At 49.9% G+C, this 21,988-nt stretch overlaps 4 protein-coding genes across 4 annotated transcripts; 2 read left to right on the top strand and 2 right to left on the bottom strand.

The window, feature by feature from the left end:
• Positions 1-1,296: 1,296 nt before the first annotated feature.
• Positions 1,297-5,410, top strand: PHACADRAFT_213651 (uncharacterized protein). The gene is made up of 7 exons (XM_007400972.1): positions 1,297-1,459; positions 1,519-1,668; positions 1,757-1,800; positions 1,850-2,120; positions 4,441-4,529; positions 4,587-4,658; positions 4,707-5,410. Exons 1-7 carry the CDS (start codon positions 1,415-1,417, stop codon positions 4,852-4,854), a joined length of 819 nt encoding a protein of 272 aa, XP_007401034.1. The 5' UTR covers positions 1,297-1,414; the 3' UTR covers positions 4,855-5,410.
• Positions 5,411-6,012: 602 nt separating this feature from the next.
• On the bottom strand, positions 6,013-6,312 carry PHACADRAFT_105136 (uncharacterized protein; the record flags this gene model as incomplete). Its single annotated transcript, XM_007400971.1, has 1 exon — positions 6,013-6,312. A coding segment is annotated over one exon (300 nt), but the record flags the coding sequence as incomplete, so codon positions are not given.
• Positions 6,313-6,783: 471 nt separating this feature from the next.
• On the bottom strand, positions 6,784-7,887 carry PHACADRAFT_264249 (uncharacterized protein). The gene has a single exon (XM_007400970.1). It carries the CDS (start codon positions 7,490-7,492, stop codon positions 7,064-7,066), a length of 429 nt encoding a protein of 142 aa, XP_007401032.1. The 5' UTR covers positions 7,493-7,887; the 3' UTR covers positions 6,784-7,063.
• A 7,697-nt stretch (positions 7,888-15,584) lies between these two features.
• PHACADRAFT_200704 (uncharacterized protein) lies at positions 15,585-16,812 on the top strand (the record flags this gene model as incomplete). The annotated part of the gene is made up of 2 exons (XM_007400969.1): positions 15,585-15,909; positions 16,727-16,812. 2 exons carry the CDS (start codon positions 15,585-15,587, stop codon positions 16,810-16,812), a joined length of 411 nt encoding a protein of 136 aa, XP_007401031.1.
• Between the last annotated feature and the right edge of the window lie 5,176 nt (positions 16,813-21,988).

Genomic DNA, 21,988 nt, shown 5'->3' with positions numbered 1-21,988 from the left:
AACGATGTAAGCGTTCAGCACCTTCCGCCTTAGGTAGATGCACCTTGTTACGTAATGGTCGTCCTCCTATTTCCCAACGATAACATCTACACGACCCAGACATGCACATCTGCTGCGTGGTGTGCTTGGAAGCTTCCGAAGAGTGCGTCCAAGTGCGTAGTGTAGTCTCTCTGACTGGAACTGTTCTGGTGGGCGCTGACAGAGCTGTGGGAACAACTATCTTTCAGGAGTTTGTGTGCGGAGTCAGCCTGTCGACTAGCTTCGAAATTTCGAGGCAAAAACAGTGGGTATTTACACTTCACGCCGCACCATACGCACTTCCCACCATTGGCACACCTAAATCTCGCTGCCCGTGGCGTGGAACCATCGCTTTTATGAAGTACACAATGCATCAGACCACTCATGAACCGATCATAGTAATCCATCTAGTAACGTTTCCATCATTCCATCCGCTCTGAAGCTTTGATCGGCTCCTTTTTATGTCTGCTATCTATGCGAGCTGTTGAAGAACTTCTTTTCAGCTCACTTTCCGCCCAAGTATCCTCCCTCCTACCGCCTTTATAAAGTCGCTATCTTTACGAACGGCACACACAGCATGACGGCCTGCAACTTTGTTCGTGTTGCTAAAGTCCGTGACATGTGAGCCCCGTATGCTATGTCTCTTGAAATTCTCCTTACCTCTATCTAGATTATTCTCCAACTACATCGATTTTGCCGTATGCGGTATGTTTGATCGTATCTCCATGCACTTGGCATGTCTGGCTTATGCCGCCCTCAGCTCTCGTGCTCTACGAGCATTTGATCACCTTCAACACGGAAATAAAGGTTGTCTGGCGAAGAGAACGTACTCAGCAACCGCTACAACCTTCTAATCAGCGTGTTAATTACATTGCTGGTGCATATGCGTCTGAGTGTCGCGGTGCGTATGCGTCTTAACTTTACTAAGAATCGGTGCACCTGACAACAAATAACTGCAACAGGTGTAGGTTGTATTTTGCTTATCGAATACAACACGTCACGTTGAGCTCATCTTAGGCTCACCATTCTGCAAGGCTTGCTCGATGTGTCAATAATCCTGTCGTATTGCATGACAGCCGGTATGATTGAGACCCACGCTGGCTGCGAGCGGTCTTGCTCAAAGTTGATACTGCAGCTTTTGTTGCATTCCGTGTATATGCGCTTTGGGACAAGAACAGCAAGCTGTTCCTTCCGATCTTTGCACTTGCTATCATGCCTGCGATAACCTCTGTGGTATGTTGCTTCCGCATTCATTACGCCTGTAACCCTGTGTTAACTCTCCTAGATATGCTCCATCATCTCCCGTACAAACCCGCACCCAGCCACGGCGCGGGATGGGCCATTGCAGTGCCAACTTGAGCTGTCTATGACGCCCGAGGTTCATATGCAGTAAGTCATGTCTTCTCTGGAATACTCTGGCTGTGATACAGAATTGGCAGACGTAGGTACCCCAGCTGCCGCCGAAACACTTTTTGCTGACCAAGAACACGCGACAGTTAGCTGGGCAGCGAGAATACCGACTATCGTCAGCGACTCGGTGGTCCTGGCCCTTACTTGGATGAAGATTTTTTACCAGTTCCGAGCCGCGAGGATGCTACACATCAGGTCAATAAGCACCCCATTTCTCAGAGATGGGGCGCTCTACTTCACGTGCGTAGATCATGCCAATCCGAATATCGGCTGTAGCCTCGTAAACTGAGTGGCGAGTAGTGTGCTTGTCATCCTGAACGTCAGCTAGATTGTCGTCGCGAGATCCCTGTGTCTCTCGCAGTTCATATATGCGTACGTCGCCCGCTACACACATTGTGCCCTTACCCTAACGCCAGCCTAGCTTGACGTCGATTCTGTTATCGCGCTTCTTCTTGAACCTACGCTACTGGTTGGACGACAGCCATCCGACAACGGGGAAGATGTTGGACGACATGTCGAGCTTGCGCTTTCAGGAAGCCACCAACCTCGAGAGCGAACTCGGGAGCCCTTTGATGCGCGCCGACGGGGACTGCGATGGAACAAACGACGCTAACACTCGCGTAGCCTGTGTTCAGGATGACGGATGGCTCGATGATGGGCAACGACCAGAAGGCGTCTGTAATATCTGGGAGGTACGAACCTCGCGCTAGATTCAACCCTGAACGCAGCTCTAATGTGAGAGATCCTAGGTTCCTCGAGGTGAGGCTTCCGGTGTTGTGTAATCATTGTGGAGTACGACATGCCAATTGCACGCTTCCATCGCGTGAATCATCCGCATGGGATCTCGGCACTTTTGACATGTCCTCCGACTTTGATCGGAGACACTGCTGCCAGCACGAGCCTGACATCACGAATGTAAGCATGTGGAAGGCATTCGGCACAAAAACTGTCTTCGGGTGCCGCCATGAACATGTTCGTCCAGATAACGCCGATGATAGTAGGGCCAATCGGGTCACGGGTGCACGACGTGATACGCAAAAATTTGAATCTACGTGGAAGACCGGACGATATCAAGGCACAGACAGGCAGCACGGTGGAGAATCTACGACACTCAGCACACCGAAGAGCTCTGTAGGAAATGAAACGATGCGTCAGCAGGAAACAAGGTCAAAATGAAGCAGACATGCCGCGTTCCTCGAGTCACGTTGCGCCACGAATAGGTCCTGTGTAACATAATAAATGACGTAAGGTTTTCAATAAGTATATGCGCAAATTGCTGTTTATTGCGCTTGCTGCAGGCGAAATTCGTCACCAGACTTTGATCCCGGAAGAGGTGGCACCATCACTCCTGCATATAGGTATTTAACGTAAAGGGAGGAGAGCTGTCCAGACCTCCCGGAACTCGAGCTGACTCGGCATCCCTGTAACCCAGATGGAAATGATTCCGGCAATACGCTATGTGACTATCGGGAAATCTCCGAGCCCATGCCGTCCAGCTGGCTCCACTCGTTATCAGCCCTAGATGGACGTCGTGTCCGGTGCGCCACGCCGACCAGACAAGCCGTCGGTAAGGCAAATAGTGGAGCTTTCACCTTATTCGTGGACAATCTGCCAAGACCGCTATGCTCATGCCTTTGTTGAGGGATATACTTTGGTTAACATTACTATGCCACAGCTTGCGATAGGTTACCGATATCCCGTTGCCGAGAGATAACAGCGTTACAATACAAGGCATGTTGTTTTTGGAGCCATTCTATTACTAGAGTATCCAGCCCACTTTCGGCCGACCAGAGGCCGTTCTCTTGACATTATACTCTCCAAGCTGTACTTCTCCCAATATGATTTAAGCTTGGCATCGATTCACTCTTACGCCCGCGGACGTCCAAGAATTCCAGCCATGGTAAAGTCAATATCCTCACCCCGGGTACAATCGGGTATAATGAACCAGAAGAAATGCCTTAATAAAGGCCTCGTCGCGGAAGTCATATGCATAGCAACATGACGGCCTGCCACTTCGTAGCCGTCTCTCTTATTCGTGACATGTGAGTGCAGCAGCCTCTCTAGTCACAAATCCTACTGATCTTGTTTTAGATTGATTGCCAACTACTGCGAATTTGCCATGTGCAGTGAATGCCTTTCTTCATGCTTAAGTATTACTGCGCGTCTGACTTTGTCTACTTCAAGCTCTTGCGCTATATGAGCACTTAATCACCTTTGACAAGGAAATCAAGGTCATCTGGCGGAGGAAGTGTACCCTACCCACAGTGTTATTCCTCTGCAACCGCTACAATCTCCTTTTCAGTGTTCTGGTTACACTGTCAACGCATGTGCCCTCGGAGAAAATGGTGCGTCCCATCGCCATTTAAGATGGGGCTCACATACTTAATAGCATTAAATTGTAACAGACGTGGGTGTTGTGGTGGCGGCCAGACTCAAATTGTGCTTATTATATCTTAGGTTCACCGTTCTGGAATATTTGCTTGATGGCTCTGTGAGCGTACTGTACTGCTTGACAGCTGGTATGTTTTTTTTTTGCCCTTAAAATCTGCAAGCGACGCACATCTATAATTGCATTCCGTAGTATTCATCGCACTCCGAACGTACGTATTCTGCGGCAGAAGTATCAAGCTCTGCCTTCCCATCCTCGTGCTTTCCATCGTGCCTGCGGTGACCTCTGTGGTATGTTTCTTCCCCATCTCTTACGTTCGCAGCTAATGTTTTATCATGTCAGCTGTGCTCTGCAATTTCCCGCATGGGCCCGGGCGGAACCGCTGAGCGCGGTGGTCCATCACCATGCTACCTGGAGCTGTTTATGACACCAGAGTCTCATTTGAAGTAGGTGCTGTCCGTAATTTCCGTGCTCAGGCTTTGATACAAGTTTGACAGGCGTAAGTCCTTCGCGTATCGTAGAAGACACCGTTGGTTGATCAAAGGCGCGCGGTAGTCACTTGGGCATCAAGACTTCCGGCTATCGTTAGTGACTCTATAGTCTTGATCCTTACGTGGATAAAGACCTTTGACCACATTCGAGCTGCGAGGAAGCTGTCCATCAAGACGCCGCTTAGCACTCTGTTCCTTAGAGACGGAACACTCTATTTCATGTGCGCAGTCATCCCTGTCCGTCGAATGCAGCCTGGCTGAGCTTGGATGCCGCGTAGTGTGCTCATCGTCCTCAATATCGGCCAGGTGGTCGTCGCGCCATCACTATGTGTCTCGCAGCTCATATACACGTACGTCGCCCCATACATCTCTTGCGGCCTGCCCTCATGTCGGCCTAGTCTGTCGTCAATCCTCATGTCCCGCTTCTTTCTGAACCTGCGGCAGACTGGCGAACACCCAGCAACGGAGCGGACGGCGGACGGCCCGTCGACCATAAGGTTCCTGGAGCTTGATAGTTTCGAAGGCGAACTTGGCCATCCCCAGTGATCATCGACGAAGATGGAATGCAGGTCATGGTCAAGGTGGTACAAGGTAGAGCAACAGTGGAGTATTAGAAGATGTCCGGATATTCCGGAGGCGCGAGTCCTAGCTAAGCCAAAGCAAAACTCTGACGCTCGACGGGCCAGGTTCTTTACAGAGTGGCTTCTACTTTGGCTGAAATATCGTAGACAAGCCGCGGAACGCCATGAACCTGAATTGGTATTGCACGGACAGAATAAACGTATCGTATGGAAATACACCTGGCTCTGCACTCCGGGGGGGGGGGGGGACGCCATGCTGAACAAGCCGGCGCCCATCGCCAACAGGAGCCAGTCATTGAATCGGAACTATGTGAAGATAATCGTCTCAAAGGCGGCGGACAGGCGGACAAGCGCCAGATTGAGCGGGAGCACGCTGTACACAATGGGGCTATACACCGGCGAGCCTTTGGGATCTGCCGGAGGTGCCGACGAGGGATTTAGGGAAGCCAGCGGCCAAGTTACCACTGACACCGCTGTCGGGCTTCTTCGAAGCGTGAGACCTAAACAATATACAATCCTGTCAGCAAACCATGCCGAGGAGCTGTCGAACGAGGCGGCAAAGCTAACCCGTGGTGAAGTAGTCCTGCCACTTGTGTGATCTCCTCAAGCGTCGTCAGGCTTGTCTCTCCCAGGAGTAACATGGCCAGGAAGCCCGTTGCCGTTGCCAGCACAAAGATTCGAGGCCTGGCGTTCGCAGAGCTCATATCAGGAATCGCAGAATATTCTGACAAGAATAGACTTACGTTTTCGCGATAGTCAAGTGTCCGGTTCAAGAACTGGCTCATCATTGCGCCTAATAGGCCGGACGCGTCGAGAGTACCGCGTCAAGAACGGCCCCACTAACCAAATGCCTTGGCGACGATTGCTCGCCTAATCTCGTCCGTCATTGCCTTGACCACTTGGCTACGGGCATGTTGAATGCGTTCATCAGAGTGAACGGGACAGCGAAATCATCTTGTATCTTGAATACTAAACGGGACGCAAGGAGCGAATGGCCGCCTGCGTCGAAGAAGATCGAAGCTCGGCGGATTGGCGTGCGACCGAACAGCTTCTATGATCCTACAGAGGCGTTCCTCGACCTCATCCGTCTTCGTCCGCGTTATCATTCAGCGTAGTATCGGTGTCAGTGGCAGCACAGACTCGAAGCTGGGAGCGATCCACTTTGCCGTTGGGCGTGAGAGAAAGGGTTAGAATTCAGCATACAAGGTGGGGGGTCATGAACGATAGAAGGATTTCGCGCAGCGCCGTGACGAGGTGGTATGAGACTCTGAGGGTGAATTGGCGCGGCAGCGACAGCACTAGCCAAGTCGGCTCGGTGAATGGCTGGAAGTTCCAGTCGCTGCCCGCGGATCTTGGCTCGACCCGCGTTCATCCTCCCGATGAAATACAACTGTCCATCTGGGCTCCATCTCACAGTGTCGCCCTATTGATGAAGAATTAGACGTGGAAGGGAAGAATATGCGGAAGCGACGTACTGTGTGGCAATACCAAGACACCCTGATCGAGTTCGCCGGAAGCCTTGGCAGTCTCCTTTGGCCTTCTCAGATACCCTGGACTGACACTGACACCGCCAACGATCAGCTCGTCCATGGATTACCTAAAAGCGACGACGACGGAGGACGTCAGCGAAGGTGGAAGTGGGCCGAGCGGGACACTGAATCCTTTCAGGTATTTTGCCGAGCTCCGGAATAGAATCTCCTCGACGACTATGTCAGGACACAAATGGAGGTCCTCAATAATATCCACGAAATTATTGCAGAAGGCATCGCCAGTATTTGACCGAAAAAGGAATTTGTCATAGATGAGTTCGCAACGAGGCCCGTTGAAAATGTTGTAGCGGAGCTCGAGGTCGAGTCGTCGACCAGCAAGCTGATAGAACGGATTAATTATAGGCATGAAGTGTAGCGGCGGAATGACGAACTCTAGCTCCCTTGCCATTGGAATTTCAGTTCCGCTCAAGTGGTGGAAAATTGCGACGTGAGTGACAGAGGACGACGACTTCTGTCGTCTCTGTACGGCGGTGGATACATAGATCCGGCGGAGAACTCGGACGCTTTCTTGATCAAGGCTGGTACGTCGTCAAGAACATCCGCCAGTACAGTATGGCGTTGAACGGCAAGGCGATCAGGAATGATATCCAGCGATTGGCTAGTCCCAAGCCCTGAAAACAGAAGTTAGCCCGTGATGTGTGCGAAAAAAACGGAGCCGAATGCATCGATCGTGGTGTCCTCTTGACAAGTGTAGCGATGGTCGAACAAGTGAGTGCAGTGAGGTACAACGCGAGAAGTCCCCCACCCTTGACGAGACCCGAAGCGCATCGCAGACGGTTGGTGGCAGGACGAAGGAATGCAACTCTCGTTGCAGAGACGAGACGCGCCGTCCGGACATCTTGGGAAGTCGAGAGGGAAATGGCAGGAGACGTAATCTCGCAAGTACACCGCCACATCAGATGGAGTGAATTGGCGAAGCGACGAAGATCGCGGCAGGTCTACAGAGTAGACGTTGTCGGCAACTTGGTCCAAAACCTTGTGTATCCGGTCCGACAGGTCGACAAGCGTCTCTTCCTTGTGAAAGTGAGTGCTGTACCCAAACTCGCCAAGCATGTGGCTGTTGTTCTCCGTGAAGAAATGGATTTTCAAGTCGAGCCTCGTCACGTCGATATCAGCTCGTGAGGCGGAAGCCCGGATGTTCCCTATGGCGAACGGCGCAATCCCCGAGAGGCATCATCTCTACTGTCGGAATGGGAACCCGCCTGCGGCAGTCCGAATCGCCGCGGCTCGTCCTTTTCGCGTGCGGTGACCATTGCCATCGGAGGTGTAGGAGCCAGGGTCAACGTTGAAGAACAACACGGCGACTCGCTCTCGACGCGTCGAAGTAAAAAGTAAAATCTTGAGCGGGCGAAATGGAACGAATGCAAAGATGGAGCAAAAGCCAGGTGAAAGGCATTGGGAAACGGATGGTGCGTTGAATACCTGGTGGTGGTCGCACTGCGCAAAATGGCAAGTTATGCCGAAGCGTAACCTCGGCGTAGTCTGAGATAACGCCCAGATTCCGCGCCTGTTATGATTAGATTACGCTAACAGCAAAATCTTGTAGGCTATGCTCAGATTCCACTCAGACTACGCTGGCGAGCGTTCATGTAGAGCTGAACTCTCTTGTTCTCCTTAAATATATTTCTGGATAAGTCCTCCATTCGTCAGTAATCGTTCGTGCCCAACATAAATACCGACAATGCTCTCTGCGTGCGCCTAATCGCTTAATCCCACGCCCTCATTATCCTACCTTTCCTTTCTCTAAGTGCCCGCTGCACTGGGTGGTAAGCGCGCTTTTTTCCGGCGTAAAATTGGCCAAAAACTGATTGAACAAGGCCCCAACATTCTCCGGTTTTCACTTGAAAAAAACCGAAGGCAAAACTCATTTTTCCGCCAGTTTGACTGTGTTTTAGACCATTTTGGCTGGTTTTGCACCAGTTTCTCCTCAGTTTGCATCGGCGTAGAATCGAGGAATAACGGGGCCTTGTTTAGCTGCTTTTGCCTGAGTTTTCTCAAGAAAAAAACTGCGCTTACCACCCTGTGAGCTGTTGCTTGAAGGACGCATCGGAATCTGGAGCGCCAGAGATGACACAAATAAGACCAAGTATTCAAGCAAGGCGACACGACGAGACTCTGGACCGGACCTCATGCCACTGCACACGTCGACACTCGCTCCCGCCTAAGCTGCGTTAATAGGAGCCAAACACGACGCGTTTTTCGAGATTAGTAGCGTGGCAGACTCCCGGGCACGGTCATGCAGCACACTAAGCGCGAGCAAGCGTTGCTTCCGAACGTGTAAACGACGATGGTAGCCTTTGTAAGCTTCTAGAACGGTATATCTATCACGTCAGTACGTGTCTACATGTATACACGCGTCAAGACGCTCATCTCTTTGCTAGAGCCCTGGTGATTTAGTGACGCAAGTCGAACGCGACGCGCGACGAGCAGCACATCTCTTCTAGCATACTCGCATTCGTCCATAGCTCAAGAGTGACTCGATAGTGCCGGTGCGGGAAGATCGTGCTTTATGATGGACTAAATTGCTGTGCTTGTGAGGGTGGCGGTGCGTGCGTGTAGTTTCTACTAGAAGTATGGTCGCTAACGTCTCATAGACTTGTTCGAGGAATCGCTCGCCTCGAGGCCATCGACGCAGGTCTGCAATCATGCAACTGTACTTCTAGACATGCAATCGTAAGCTGTTGTCTCCATGTCGTGTGCACGCTTAGTTGGCTGACAAGTAGTGTTGGACCGGCAAAACAGACGATGGACACCACAAGGACTGTTTTGCTCGCCGACTTCTCATGATATCTTTGACCAAACACGGTGATCTTACCATGGGAATTTGCTGTGTTGCTACGTGCTACTAATGCATGTGCTACTCTGTATGCGCTTCTCCTGTACTGTACTTGTCCGACCTAGTACAGTAGGCCGGGGGTGTAACCTACGATGCCCATTTCACAATAGCTGTTTTTGTGTCGTGCGCAAAGCGGCCGCCACTATCTAGAGGATGTATCGGGCTTGTGACGCGTGACTGGCCTACTTGGTCGGACAGGTACAACACCAAAAGGACCTGTGCGATCGCGAACCATGGTAACAAAATTGCGAAAACGCCTTTGAGAGCGCCCTAGGAGACTCTCTGAGGCTGTCCAGGAACCTAAAATTACTATATCGGATCGCCGAGGTCCCTTGACAGTGCCGCTCTTGATAAACGGAAGACAGCAGTCCGCCAAGGGTCCTCCGCGCATGCACTCCAAACTCGCGTCTCATGCATCTTCCCTGCTCACCCGCGAGCCGAGCATGGCAAGAATCGAAAGTGTTCGCGCCGCCACGGGCCCGTGACAACCTTGCCAGCATGTCCCAGCAGGTGTACTTATGATGCCGGCCGCTAGGGTGGCTCTGCCAATGGGCCAGCTCTCGCCTTCTGTACGGCGAAGCGATCAGTCTCGGCAGACTCCATGCTTCCTCGAACACCGTTGAGAAGCTGCACAGCCCATCATCAGACGGCTATCCTTCTGACTCAAGGCGAGGGAGTCTGCCAAGGGTCCGTGAGGATCGCGAACCACGGGGCAGGCGACATCCGCCAATGATTCAGGGAATCGCTTACAAAGCCTGGTAGTGTTTCCAAGCCGCTGTCTTCCCAGCCTTTCACGTCGACGATTCCCAAGCCCTCCGCATGGCACATATCCCGGAACACAAGTTGAGATGATCTGAAGAGGAAGCCGACTTCTGCGCAGAGATTCGAGTTACTTTCGAGGATTAAATTGACCAGTCTTGCTATTGGGCTCTTCAGGTCAGGCTGTGAAGTGGTATAGGAACAAGAGACAACCCGAGCCTCAGCTGCCATCAGACGCCACCAAGTTCAATGTATATCATGTGCTTCTAGACGCCCAATTGTTTTTCGCGTATTTCAAGATCGCAGCCTTCAAATGTTCGTATCCAGTTAATATAGCAATCAGCCCGGCTAAAAAGGAGTATATACTCTCTCATCTCACATTGACATTAGTTTCTGAAGCGGGAACTATACACGCCTTAATTAAGTCACTCTACAGTACGCACACGACGCCGAGAATCGCAGGGCCGATCATGTACAAGCTGCGGATCGCCATGAGCATGAGCCAATACTGAGATGCATTATCCAGGCGGGGAAATTCCGTGCTATGGGGCCTGCACGAGTCCCAGCGCTCCAACAACCGGCCTGATCAGCCCTGAACTGTCATAGTCGACATGTATTCAATAGTGTCACGTTCAGCTTTTGAATAGATCGTGCAGCGTCTGGTGCTCGAGCACAAAGTTCTGCGATACATGAAGGGCGAATATCTTGGTCTGAAGATTGGTACGGAGAGTGTTGATAATGCGTCAGAGCAAGTCTACATAAAGGTATCGAGATTGGTCACCTAAACTGAGGACAATAACGTCGTCCTTGCGACAGATTCTGGCCCGGTATGATAAGTATATTTTTATCGCGCAGCAGCTCAGCGTACCTACATGCTCCACGTCCACAGTTATTTCCTCGAAGAATGTGTTTCCAACAGATCGTGTGTCGCACACCTACTCCGAGTCGTGTCCTCCATGTTCTCCACATTATGGCGGTGCGTTGCACACATCTGTCGTGTGTCAGTCATTGATGGCCAAACTATGCGTTGTCGACTCACCAGATACTGCAGCTCAAATGTGCCGTTTCACTCAGGAACGCATCTGCACCTCACACGGTCCTGCTCCTCCGAATTTTGTTTTTTCTTGACTGTGTAGTCTTGTATGCCCATTATCATAATTTCACATATGCTGAGGAAACACAGACCCTACAGGATATGTCAGTTTGTAGCATGTTAAAAACTACGCCCGCAAAGGTCGAAATGTTTCACGGCATATAATTGGTGTCGAGCAAAGGTGGTAAGCGCGGTTTTTTTTCTCAAGAAACCCCGGACAAAGCGGTTAAATAAGGCCTAATTTTTTCTCGAGGCAAATCAGGAAGAAAACTGTGCAAAACTGGCCAATAACAGTCCAAAATGTAGTAAAATAGGTGGAAAGCTGAGATTTGCTTTCGATTCTCTCAAGTGAAAAGCGGAGAAACGCAGGTCCTTGTTGAATCAGTTTTTGACCGATCTTGAGAGGGAAAAAATTACACTTACCATCCAGTGCCGGTGAAAAGAGGGGCCGTCACAATATTGCTTACGGTCGCCGGATAGACATCTTCTCTGCAAAGGTAGAGTAGAAGAAGCCACGATAGGCAGCCGGGACCATTCTTATGCACCCTGCATTCACACCGCAGGTGGAACAGTTGTAGCGTGGGAGGAGGGTCCGTGCCTGACCGCGTGCATTGTTGGGCACGACTGCCTGTGGTATGCTAACCAGCCGATTTGGAGGCCCAGGTCTCACGCCTGCTTTATCCAAGCTTGCTAAACTGAATTTGAGCTGTCAACTTAAGCCCATATTTTCGCTCAGAGTTACAGAAGGCTATGTCTTTGGAGCTATGGCTGTAAGTGGAACTCGAATTCGTACAACGCCACAGATTGCCATAGCTATCAGAGTTCGCAATGGTATACATGGCTGATTGAGAGGCTTTGGCCACGTCAGGTGGAGGCTTCTGTAAGCTATCCGTTGATGTGTTGCGCCTCGGCGTTTGGAAGAAAAGGCACACACGAGCGTTGCATGTGTGGAGCATATCAGACTGGCGTTGAGGAATCAGCTTCAAAAATCCAGTCGAGCCAGACGAGTGAAGATAAAAGACGATGGCATCTATCGAGAAAGGCTTATTGCTGCCGGGGTAAAATTCACACAGATCTGTGGGGCTTCCTCTGTGTAAGGTTGGGAAGATCTCCTCGAGCTCGGGAAGGAAGCCGACCCGGAGCGCGTGCTTCTCGCTCTCGAGCTCGGATTAGACATCGATGAATGCATCCTGGCCTGACCGACAATTCAGCGGCAGGACGTGCACTTGAGCATGTTGGCTATCGCCGGTGCGGAGTCCCTGGGAGACATGGGGAACGGCTAGACATGATGCTCAGCATTTCTAGCCACGAGAATTAAGTTGAGGTCAAACACACTAGTATGCCTGCTCGCATCATTCCTGCTAACAAGGCAAGGTACAACACGGTGTTGCAGCTGGTGAAAATTGTGGCCTCAGATTGTGGGCGACTCCGTCGGCGGCATGAGCAAACTCTACAAACGAGACGGCCCCAACTGGTACGCCAGGTACAGCAGACAGGAGGGCCCACGGCCGTTCAGGATTGTGCTGGGCATGAAAGTCGATGAATCCCGGTAGGATGGGGATTGAACCGTTGAGTGGGGGCCGAGCAGGTTTAGAGCACATTTCTGTGTGGGCAGGTCGATACGTCCGGCATAATATTCGTCATTCAGAGCAGCATTTAACTGACGAAGTGATTGCCGGTAAATGATGAGTAATGACCATTTAACACGGGTGAATTCAGGTCAGCACAAATTTTAATCAATAGACCACTTGCATAAAAAGTAAGAAACCATGCTCATATGGCCTGCCCCGCTAAGGCTACCACTACCTATGCAGCTCACTCGAAGAATTGGGGTGCCGCTGGTCGGGGATTGGGATAACTCTCCAGGCTCGTCCTCGCGCCTGTCTCCTGCGAAACCCTGAGGCGCGAGACGCTCCTGGCTTCCATAGAGCGCCGCGACCGGACATGGCCGGCGAGCTTCTGGTCCTGAGAAAGAGAGACCCATCGTCTGGCGAGTCCAATATGTCCGCTCCGCCGGCATTTTGGCATCTCACAAGAATAGCACGTGATGAATCTAGATTTCTCCGATGTCACTCCGGGGTGATGTTGCGCCGTCGCGCCGCATCTGCTCCAGCTTTTCGCTTTGTGCAAGGCTATGTCATATGTTTTGACATACAGACTTTACATTCGAAAGAAGACGAGAAGGCCATTGATGGTGAGTTGGAACGCTACAACTGCATACTGCCTCGTCTGGCAGTGGGACATCAGGTGAGCTCTGTCGTACGCTGAGAAGTATGTTACAACTATTCTCCGACTGACATTTTGATGATGGTACCAGTAAGAGGATAATGCGAGCATGCTGCAACAGCTGAACCTGTCTCCCACCCTAATAGAGATCTTGTATATCCTCAAGTATAGCAAGCGCTAAGATCACCTGGGCTTCATAAGTAGTTGGCTGGCTCCTAACGCCATGCTCGCGTCGTTTGACGTTACTCAGGTACAGATTGATCATTGCAAGGGGCATCACCATTGCGAACTTCAACCATGGATTACGGCATTCAACTTAAGAGTGGCTTGCCAATCATGCAAAATCGTAACCCATGTGCATGATCTCGCGCCAGATTTCCATCGACGGCTGAGACGAGGCGGTTGTCGAACACCGTCTCGACCTTTGTCGTGGTCATAGCGGGTGCGGAGATTCCAATCATCCACAGATCAACGAGCACAGACGAGGAGACCGCGGGGATCGCGGTCGTCGATATGAGCAGCAAGGCCACTGACCCCCATGGCGTGCAATGTGCCGGGGTTCTCAGGCGGCTCGGCGGGGCTGGCAAAGGCAGACAGCGAAGGTAGGGTGGGGACTGGATTGGATTGGATTTGAAAGGGGATCGGTCATGGTGGGGCAGTGCGCTCGGAGGCCATCGTACGTTGACACTTCCGACGACCCAGAAGAGGCCCGACTGGCTTGCAAATTGCCACACACCCTGGGGCTGCCTAATTTTTGGTTTGGTGTCTTGGAGGGTAAGGTTAGAAATGTTTCCGACCATTCTGACATGCTTCATCACGGCGACTTGGTCATCTGCTACCGCAACCTTCAAGGCCTTAGTCATGTCTCAAGTCAATTGGATACGCCTTATAGCAGCAATACTGGCCATTGGCAAGGTTAGAGTTGTGTGGTAAGTGGCTCGGAACATTTGGCGAAGAGATGCCCGAGGTCTACAGAAATACTCACATGAAAGATCCGTGGCCTCTAGTTCACGAGACAATAGAGAAAAATAGGCCATACAGAACGTGTCAGTCTTGGTACATGTGAGACTGTGCCTATAGGGCTGACATCCATTGTAAGTCTGCATATTGAGCACCGAGAAGGACTTAGGAGGCATCCTCACATCGCTTACGCAGATATTCTCTATGGAAATAGAACAGAAGAAACCGCGATACAGTCTCAAGCGCTTACGAGACCATTCTTACTATGCACTTCCCTGCAGCCACGCTGTGGACGGGAAAGTGGCATGGAAGGAGTGTGCCCTCGGTTTTGTACGTTTTGCTGAAAGATTACGGCTGCTGTCCATGCCTGACAGCACGCATTATTGAACATGAATGCTTGTAATATGCAAAACATAAATTTGGCGGCCCAATTCTCACGCTCGCTTTATGGAAACTTGAACTCACCAAACCGAATTCGATCTGCCGACTTCGGCTCAAAATACCTCTCAGAATTACAGAAGGCCATGTGTCTTGGAGCTACGGCTTCATATGAGTAAGTTAGTTTGGCACACGGGTCGCCATGAGGTATATGGCTGATTGAGAAATTTGTTCGCGTTAGGAATAGGCCTTTTAGGTAAGGTATTAGGCTGTCGCCTGGCTAGGATCCCCACAACGTGTGAGCAAGATTTCTACAATACTGTAGTCGTATGACCAGTCCACTGAGTCACGCATCATATTAATCCGGACGGCTGCTCTTCGAGAGCGGTGGTCACGTCGGTACAAGGGGTGCCACCAGTTTAACTCTTCTTTCTGATAAAACCAATATTTACAAAAAAGACGAGAAACCATATGCGTGCCTTCCAGAGCGCTACTAGTATACACGAATAAGGGCAAATGCAGACACTTGTCGCTGATTGCCTGGTCCTGCAGTAAGGCCGATTATAAGGCTAATAAGAAGAATATATCGCCGAGTGGAACCTGACATTTTTTTCCAGCCACCGACACGCTTTGGGCTTCTAATCTTTCCCCAACCAGATGTTACACTTTCGATGGAAGCTGCTAACTCATGGATGCATGGATTTTTGTAGTATGATGTGCGGCTGAAGGTAAAGATTGTTGCGCTGAACTGAGGTTCCAGGACAGTACAAAGGACGGCACCCAATGCACTTGTACCTAAGCTTAGATACTGGCACAAATCCACTCAGACTCAGAGCCTTCTAAGCTATCCTATACGACTCCTCTCGACATCGTTCTTGCGCATCTCTAAGACAATGGGAGACACTATCAATTCTACCACTTTGCCCGATGTCGCCTCCGAAGCTCTCCGTGACTGCGTGCCCATAGAGTTTTCTGCCGACAGCCTTGTCGCCCACGCAGACTTCATCACTGACTCGGTCACATCCACGACCATCATCGGTGGTTTGTATACAGAACTAGTCACCTTTGCTGAGCAAGCCTCTGCTTCTCTCCACGAGGTTGTGCTCGCTGCCATTCGCATCTTGCATCTGCGCTACTCTGCCCCAGTCCTGTCAGCAACTAACAATCCAACTGGACTGAGCTATGACAATGCTGAGGAGACAGACGAGAGGAGTGTGAGTGAGGAAAGACCAGCTCGAGTCTGGCTTGTTATTGAGCAGTATGAGCTCCTTATATACATGTCAGACTGAATATCTAGAATATCCTACGAATATACGGAGGTGTATAGAAAGTGAAAGAATACCATGGAATCTGGGAGAACCATCTGGAATGTGTAATATTCATAACATTACCCCCCCGTCTAGAATCGTGTCCTCACGATTATTTACCAGTCGACCCAAAGCCTCCTGATCCTCATTGAGTCTCTGTTAAACTTGACACCTCCTCGATATCGCATGACGCAATGCGTTCCAAAATAACTTGTGCGATTCAATCTCCGGCGCGTACCTGAAAGGGTTGATTGGTGGAATTAATCAACACCACGTGCACTTCTCCGGTGTAATCCCGGTCTACGACTCCAGCACCAACATCTATTCCTTTGACTGCTAATCTGCTCCGTGGTGCAATTCGCGCATAGGTTCCATGAGGGGCATGCATCGCTATGCTGGTGCCAACAATCTTGTGATTTTGTGCTGGTACCTTAACGCTTTCAGCCAAATAAAAATCAAACCCAGCAGATTCTTCAGATCCTTGCTTTGGGAGAATCCCACCCATCCGTTGTACCAAAAGAGTGGTATCACGCGTGAGCATGTGGACGGGTCGTGTTAATAGAGGGGGGATTCGAATCGTCATAGGCGCGGGTTTGTCGGGACGTCTGGCATGGAATTCCTGAAGAAGTTCCTGAAAATTAGTCAGGTTCGCTCGTGATTCCCAGAAACGGCGATCGCCGTGGGGGCTGTTCTTCCAGAGCACCTGATACTCTAAGTTTCCATTTCAGTCACGACAGGAGTCAAGAATTTCTTCGACTTCCCATTCTTCCTCGCCATTTACAAGGTCAGGGACTACCGATTTACGTCGCTGTGAGGGATACGTGGGTTCTTGGAAGGGACTGAGAAGGCTTTCATTGAAAACAGGGTGTTGTTTCCATTGGCGTGGGAGTTCCAATTCATAGGCGGAAACGCCGACTTTGCGTTTGACCTTGAAAGGTCCATACCGCTTATCGTCGAGCTTTTTCATCGGCCTATCGGTTCGGATGTTTATCCCTTCTAGCCAGGCCTTATCTCCAGCTTTGTATTCTGGCCCGCTCTTTCTCTTTCAGTCGTAGAAGCGCTTCATGGATTTTTGCGCTAGACTGATAGCCGCGCTAGTATCTTCACGTACTCGATCTATTCTTTCGACAAATTGTTGGACGTTTTCACTTAGTCCTTCTCGTACTGGTTGGGTTCCTTCATAAGGGTGGTACCCTTTATTGACGAAGAATGGAGTATACCCGGTGAATGAATGGACTTTATTGTTGTACAAAAAGGCCGCGAGTGGCAACCATTCGGCCCAATCTGCTTGTCGGTAGTTAATGAATAATCGGAGATATTGTTCTATTTCCCGATTGATATGTTCCATTTGTCCATCCGTCTGAGAGTGATATGCGGTGGAAGGGTTGGCTTCGATTCCAAGCGATCAGTATAGTTTGGAGGTGAACTTGTTCTTGAATTCAGTGCCCCTATCACTGATGATCTTTCGGGGTAGTCCGTGGTGTGCCACCACATGGTCGCAAAATGCTTTTCCCCATCCTTCTGCATTGAGTTCAATGTTACTCGGTATCGTGATTATCTGCTTGGAGTACATGCAGACGACTACAAGAATAGCATTGTATCCAAAGGACTCCGGTAATACTCCTATCTTATCTACAGAGATTATTTCCCAGGGTCGCGTAGGGATTTCATTGGAGAAGAGAAGTCTGGTAGGTCGTGTTGTGTGAACCTTGGTCTTCTGGCATTTTTTGCATCCAGCCACATACTTTCGGATGTCTTCTCGAATTCTAGGCCACCAGTAGTTACGCGTGACCATTTCGTGTGTTTTGTATTGACCGGGATGTCCTGCCAATGGGGTATCATGGTGATGAACAATGATCTGTTCATGGAGTTTCCTATTTATCGGTACGTAGATACGGTTCTTCCACATCACGAGTCCTGTGCTATCTTCGTTCCAATCTTTGTCCTTGTTCTGTAAGGCTACGGTAACTAGCGAGTCTCGGTTCTTTTTGTATTTTTTAATCTCTGCGATCCAGTCCTGGTCGATTCCTTCTAAACTAAATACAGTACTATGGATTAGGGCATGGAAATGTTCTGGTTTTAATAGCACGATATCTGAATTGTCCTCTTTCCCTGCATTGTGTCTTTTCTGTCGAAACAGTCCATCGGCCTTGCCATTCGTCTTTCCAGGTTTATGATGTAGCAAGTAGTGATACTCAGCTAATTTGGTTACCCATCGAGCTTGTCGTCGATTGAGTTTTTGTGGCTTCCGGAAGTATTCTAAGTTCTTGTGGTCTGTCCATATTTCAAATGGATGCCGGGCGCCCATGAAATACTGGCGCCACTCGTTAAGACTAGTCATGATTGCGAGAAGTTCCTTATCATAAATCTTGTAATTTCTTTCGGCTGCTGTCATGGCTTTGGATAGATAAGCGACGGGCTTCCATTTGCCATCTTGCTTCTGGGCTAATTCAGCTCCTATGGCAAAGTCCGATGCGTCACATTCTACGCGATAGGGGCCGTCGTCATTGGATATGGCCAATACTGGTGCGGAGCAGAGTGTGTTTTTTAGGCTCGTGAACGCCACTTCTTGTTCGATGGTCCATTCGAAGGTAGCATTTCCTGTTAATGAACTGAGTGGCTTTGCTATCTTGCTGTAATCTTGGATAAATCTTTGGTAGAAGTTGGTGAAGCCGAGGAATGCTTGGATATCTCGTTTGCACTCGGGTCGAGGCCAATTGACGACTCCTTCTATTTTGACTGAATCCATGTGGACTACGTCCTTTCCCACTATTATGCCCAGGTATTCGACTTCTGTCTTCTCGAACTCGCACTTTTCCGGTTTTAGGTAAAGTTTGTGTTCTCTTAAGATTTGTAGAACTTGCCGTGTGATCTGACGGTGTTCTTTCAGATCTTGAGTGAAGATCATGATATCGTCCAAGTAAACTACTACGTGTCCTTGACTAATGAGGTCTCAAAATATATCGTTCATCATGGTTTGGAACATAGCTGGAGAGTTTGTGAGACCGAAAAACATGACTAGTGGTTCGAACAGTCCTCGATTGGTGAGAAAGGCAGCTTTTCCTTCATCACTTTCTTTGATGCGGATATTGTTATACCCCCATCGAACGTCTAATTTCGTAAAGTACTGTGCCTGCTTCAACTTGTCTACTAGTTCCTGTATCAAGGGAAGCGGGTAGCGATTCTTAATCGTCAGCTCGTTCAGCTTTCGATAATCTTGCACGGGTCGAAGACGTCTGTCTTTCTTTTTGACGAAGAAGAAGGGAGAAGCCCACAGGGACTTTGAAGGTCGGATTCTTCCGGTTCTGAGGTTCTCTTCTATGAACTTGTCAAGTTCTTTTTGTTCGTTCATCGAGATTGGGTAAACCTTGCAGCTGATTGGTTGCGCGCCTGGTGTGAGTTTGATTGCATGGTCCCATGGTCTTCTTTGAGGTAGAGAATCAAAGTCTTCTTTGCTAAACACATCGGAGTAATCGTGATAGTGACTTGGGACAGTGTTTTCAAATGTCTTAGTCTCGTGTTTCAGACTCTCCTTGATGGCTAGATCAGTGGCTGTGGTGCGAATGTGCGCTGCTCCCGTAGCAAAGTAGGTTTCGTGGTCAAGAATAAAGATTCTATCCCCTTCTTCTAGGCGAGCCTCCAGATCGCTGGGCTCGTCCTGATCGGCATCAATATCAATTAATCGGGCAGCGTATTTGCAGGTAACCGGGCACTGATCAAACTGAATGACGTGTTCTTGCCAATCAATGGATGGATTATGAATCTGCAACCACTTATATCCAAGGAAGATTGGAGTCTTCCCTAGATTGGTAACTGCAAACGGGAGTCGTTCTACATGGTCCTGAATCTCTACCCTTAATTCAACAAAGTCGGTGATAGCGCCGCCAGCGTTGTGCGTGCCGTCTGCATTATAGACAGGGATCGGTGATGGCAGTTTCTTTGTAGCGATGTTGTTATCGCGGACAAACTGTGCATCAATGGAAGATTCAGTACAACCTGTGTCTAGTAGCGCTTTGACTGATAAGCGTTGCTGCGTGTCGAGGGTGGTGATGATCATGGGGACGTCCATCTGTGTCCCCTTCCTTCCTCGGATAAATTGAGGTTGCTTTCGTAATTCATTCAAGAAGTCTATAGCTTCTTCTTCTTTCATTTGCCTGATTTGGTTCACACAGGCTTCGGAGGCGTGAACACTCTTCTTTGAGTGTACCCATTCAGTCAACAATCTAAGCACTGCAGCTTCTTTGCTGACTATCCATTGGCGGATCCATGCCGCCGTCCAGGGTGTGTGGCGCTGCCACTGTGTAGGTTCAGTCTGATGTTCTGGTGTAGGTAATAATTTTTTATCCAGGGGAATTAAGCAAGAGGGTTGAATCTCTCCGCGCCGTTCTACGGATGCCCCTTTCTTCTGTATATATATGGGAACCCCAAACCAAGAACACAGATAGTTCGTGAAATTCTCTTTAGTCAACTCGGCTACATACCCGGCTGACCGCTTGCAAAACCCTTCATGGCCACGCGAATTTCTTCGCAAATTGCCGTTTTTCAGTCAAATGGTTCTGCTGTCGCGGCAGGAGCTTCATTGAGTGATGCAAGCGGTGTGAATGTATTGGTAGTGGAAACTGCCGGGGTTTCCACAGCTCGTACTTGTTGAGCTTGTTGCCAATTAGGGCAATTGCACGAAAGATGTCCTTTTTCCCCACATTGGAAGCAAAGGCCCAAGCGTCGTGCCTGGTCTAGCTCCGTTGGTTGGCCTCTGCCACCGAATGTAACGCCTGTTCCGTCGCGCCGTGTCTGAACTGGCACCGTAGCAGCTGCTGGCGTGGGTGCACTAGTTTGTGCTCGCGGTGTGTTCTGCGCCTGCTGCTGCCTTGGTTGAAACTGTCCCTGTCTTTGGGACTGTGGGTTTCTTCGGCGGTACTGTTGCTGGTTAAGGTCGATACGCACGACCCGTAACTTGTAGAGCGCGTAGGTGGTTGGAAGTTCCTCCGAGGAGTTGTACAAAAGCCGAATGATGTCAGCCCGGAGTGCTTTTTCTAGAAGCGACTTGAGTTCCTGGAAGTGCGCTTCAAAATCGTGAATGTTCGCCTGGAAAGCGCACAACTCGAACTTCGAGAAAAACTCCTGCGCCAATAGCGTCCCCATCTGCATTGCTTGCAGTGGGTCGTAGGCTTTGGCCTGCTCGTCGATCAGGAAATGCTTATCCAAATCCGTCCACAGTTCATTCATCGTCTGGATCACCGTGTTTTTGTCGGTGTCGTATTTTTTCATGTATGTGGCGACGTATTTGCCAGCATGGCCTCCTTTCATGTAGGACAAGATTATTAAGACCCTGTCAAATTGCTCGGGTAGCCGCTTCCTTTGCGTGACTACGTAGAGTTTCATTTGTGTCTTTCAAGCGATATACTTGGACTTCGTGCCATCGAAGGCATCAGGCTTCATCGCGCTTCCATTTATGAGCGCGGCATTGTCTTGGTTCTCGGCCATCGCACCGGGATCAGATGGGGATGAAGGTGGGGTGGGAGAACGTCGGGAAGGTGGGTCCGCGGCTTCAGAATCTTCTAAGGCTTCTTCCACAAAGTCTGGTGGACCTTCTGGTGGTACTTCGGTTTCTCCGAGAGCGATTGAACGGAGGTGTTCAGTGACTGAATCGAGTGTGTCGCATCTTCCTCTGGGTTCTGAGCTAGACACTATAGATTCGGGGTTGGCGAGGGACTCGCTAGGTTCTCCAGTGTTTACTCTGGTTACTAGTTCTTCGCGTAGTCCTTCTTCACACCGTGGGCAGCGAGTACTATTGTGTGGGGAGTGTGGGCACGGTTGTTGTACGCAATATTGTACGGAATCTCCGCGCTTATAGATAGTTCTATCTCCTAGTACTCGATGTTGATATCCTCGACAGTCACAAGAGAGCGTTGTCATGAGCTATCAGGTCCGTGAAGCTGATTGCAGCAAACCCTGGGACTAATTGTGTTGTAACGACCAGATCAGGGGTA

This window comes from Phanerochaete carnosa (genome assembly GCF_000300595.1).
Source record: "Phanerochaete carnosa HHB-10118-sp unplaced genomic scaffold PHACAscaffold_11, whole genome shotgun sequence".
NCBI lineage: Eukaryota > Fungi > Basidiomycota > Agaricomycetes > Polyporales > Phanerochaetaceae > Phanerochaete > Phanerochaete carnosa.
This window is presented reverse-complemented; position numbering and strand designations above follow the sequence as displayed.

What these genes read in the sequence shown, in the direction of transcription:
- PHACADRAFT_213651 (XM_007400972.1), top strand. Translation starts at nt 1,415, where the DNA reads ATGTCTTCTCTGGAATACTCTGGCTGTGATACAGAATTGGCAGAC. An exon ending in CTCTCGCAGTTCATATATGC is followed by an intron (nt 1,801 to 1,849) that starts GTACGTCGCCCG and finishes ACGCCAGCCTAG; the next exon opens with CTTGACGTCGATTCTGTTAT. An exon ending in GACGGAACACTCTATTTCAT is followed by an intron (nt 4,530 to 4,586) that starts GTGCGCAGTCAT and finishes GATGCCGCGTAG; the next exon opens with TGTGCTCATCGTCCTCAATA.
- PHACADRAFT_264249 (XM_007400970.1), bottom strand. Translation starts at nt 7,492, where the DNA reads ATGCTTGGCGAGTTTGGGTACAGCACTCACTTTCACAAGGAAGAGACG.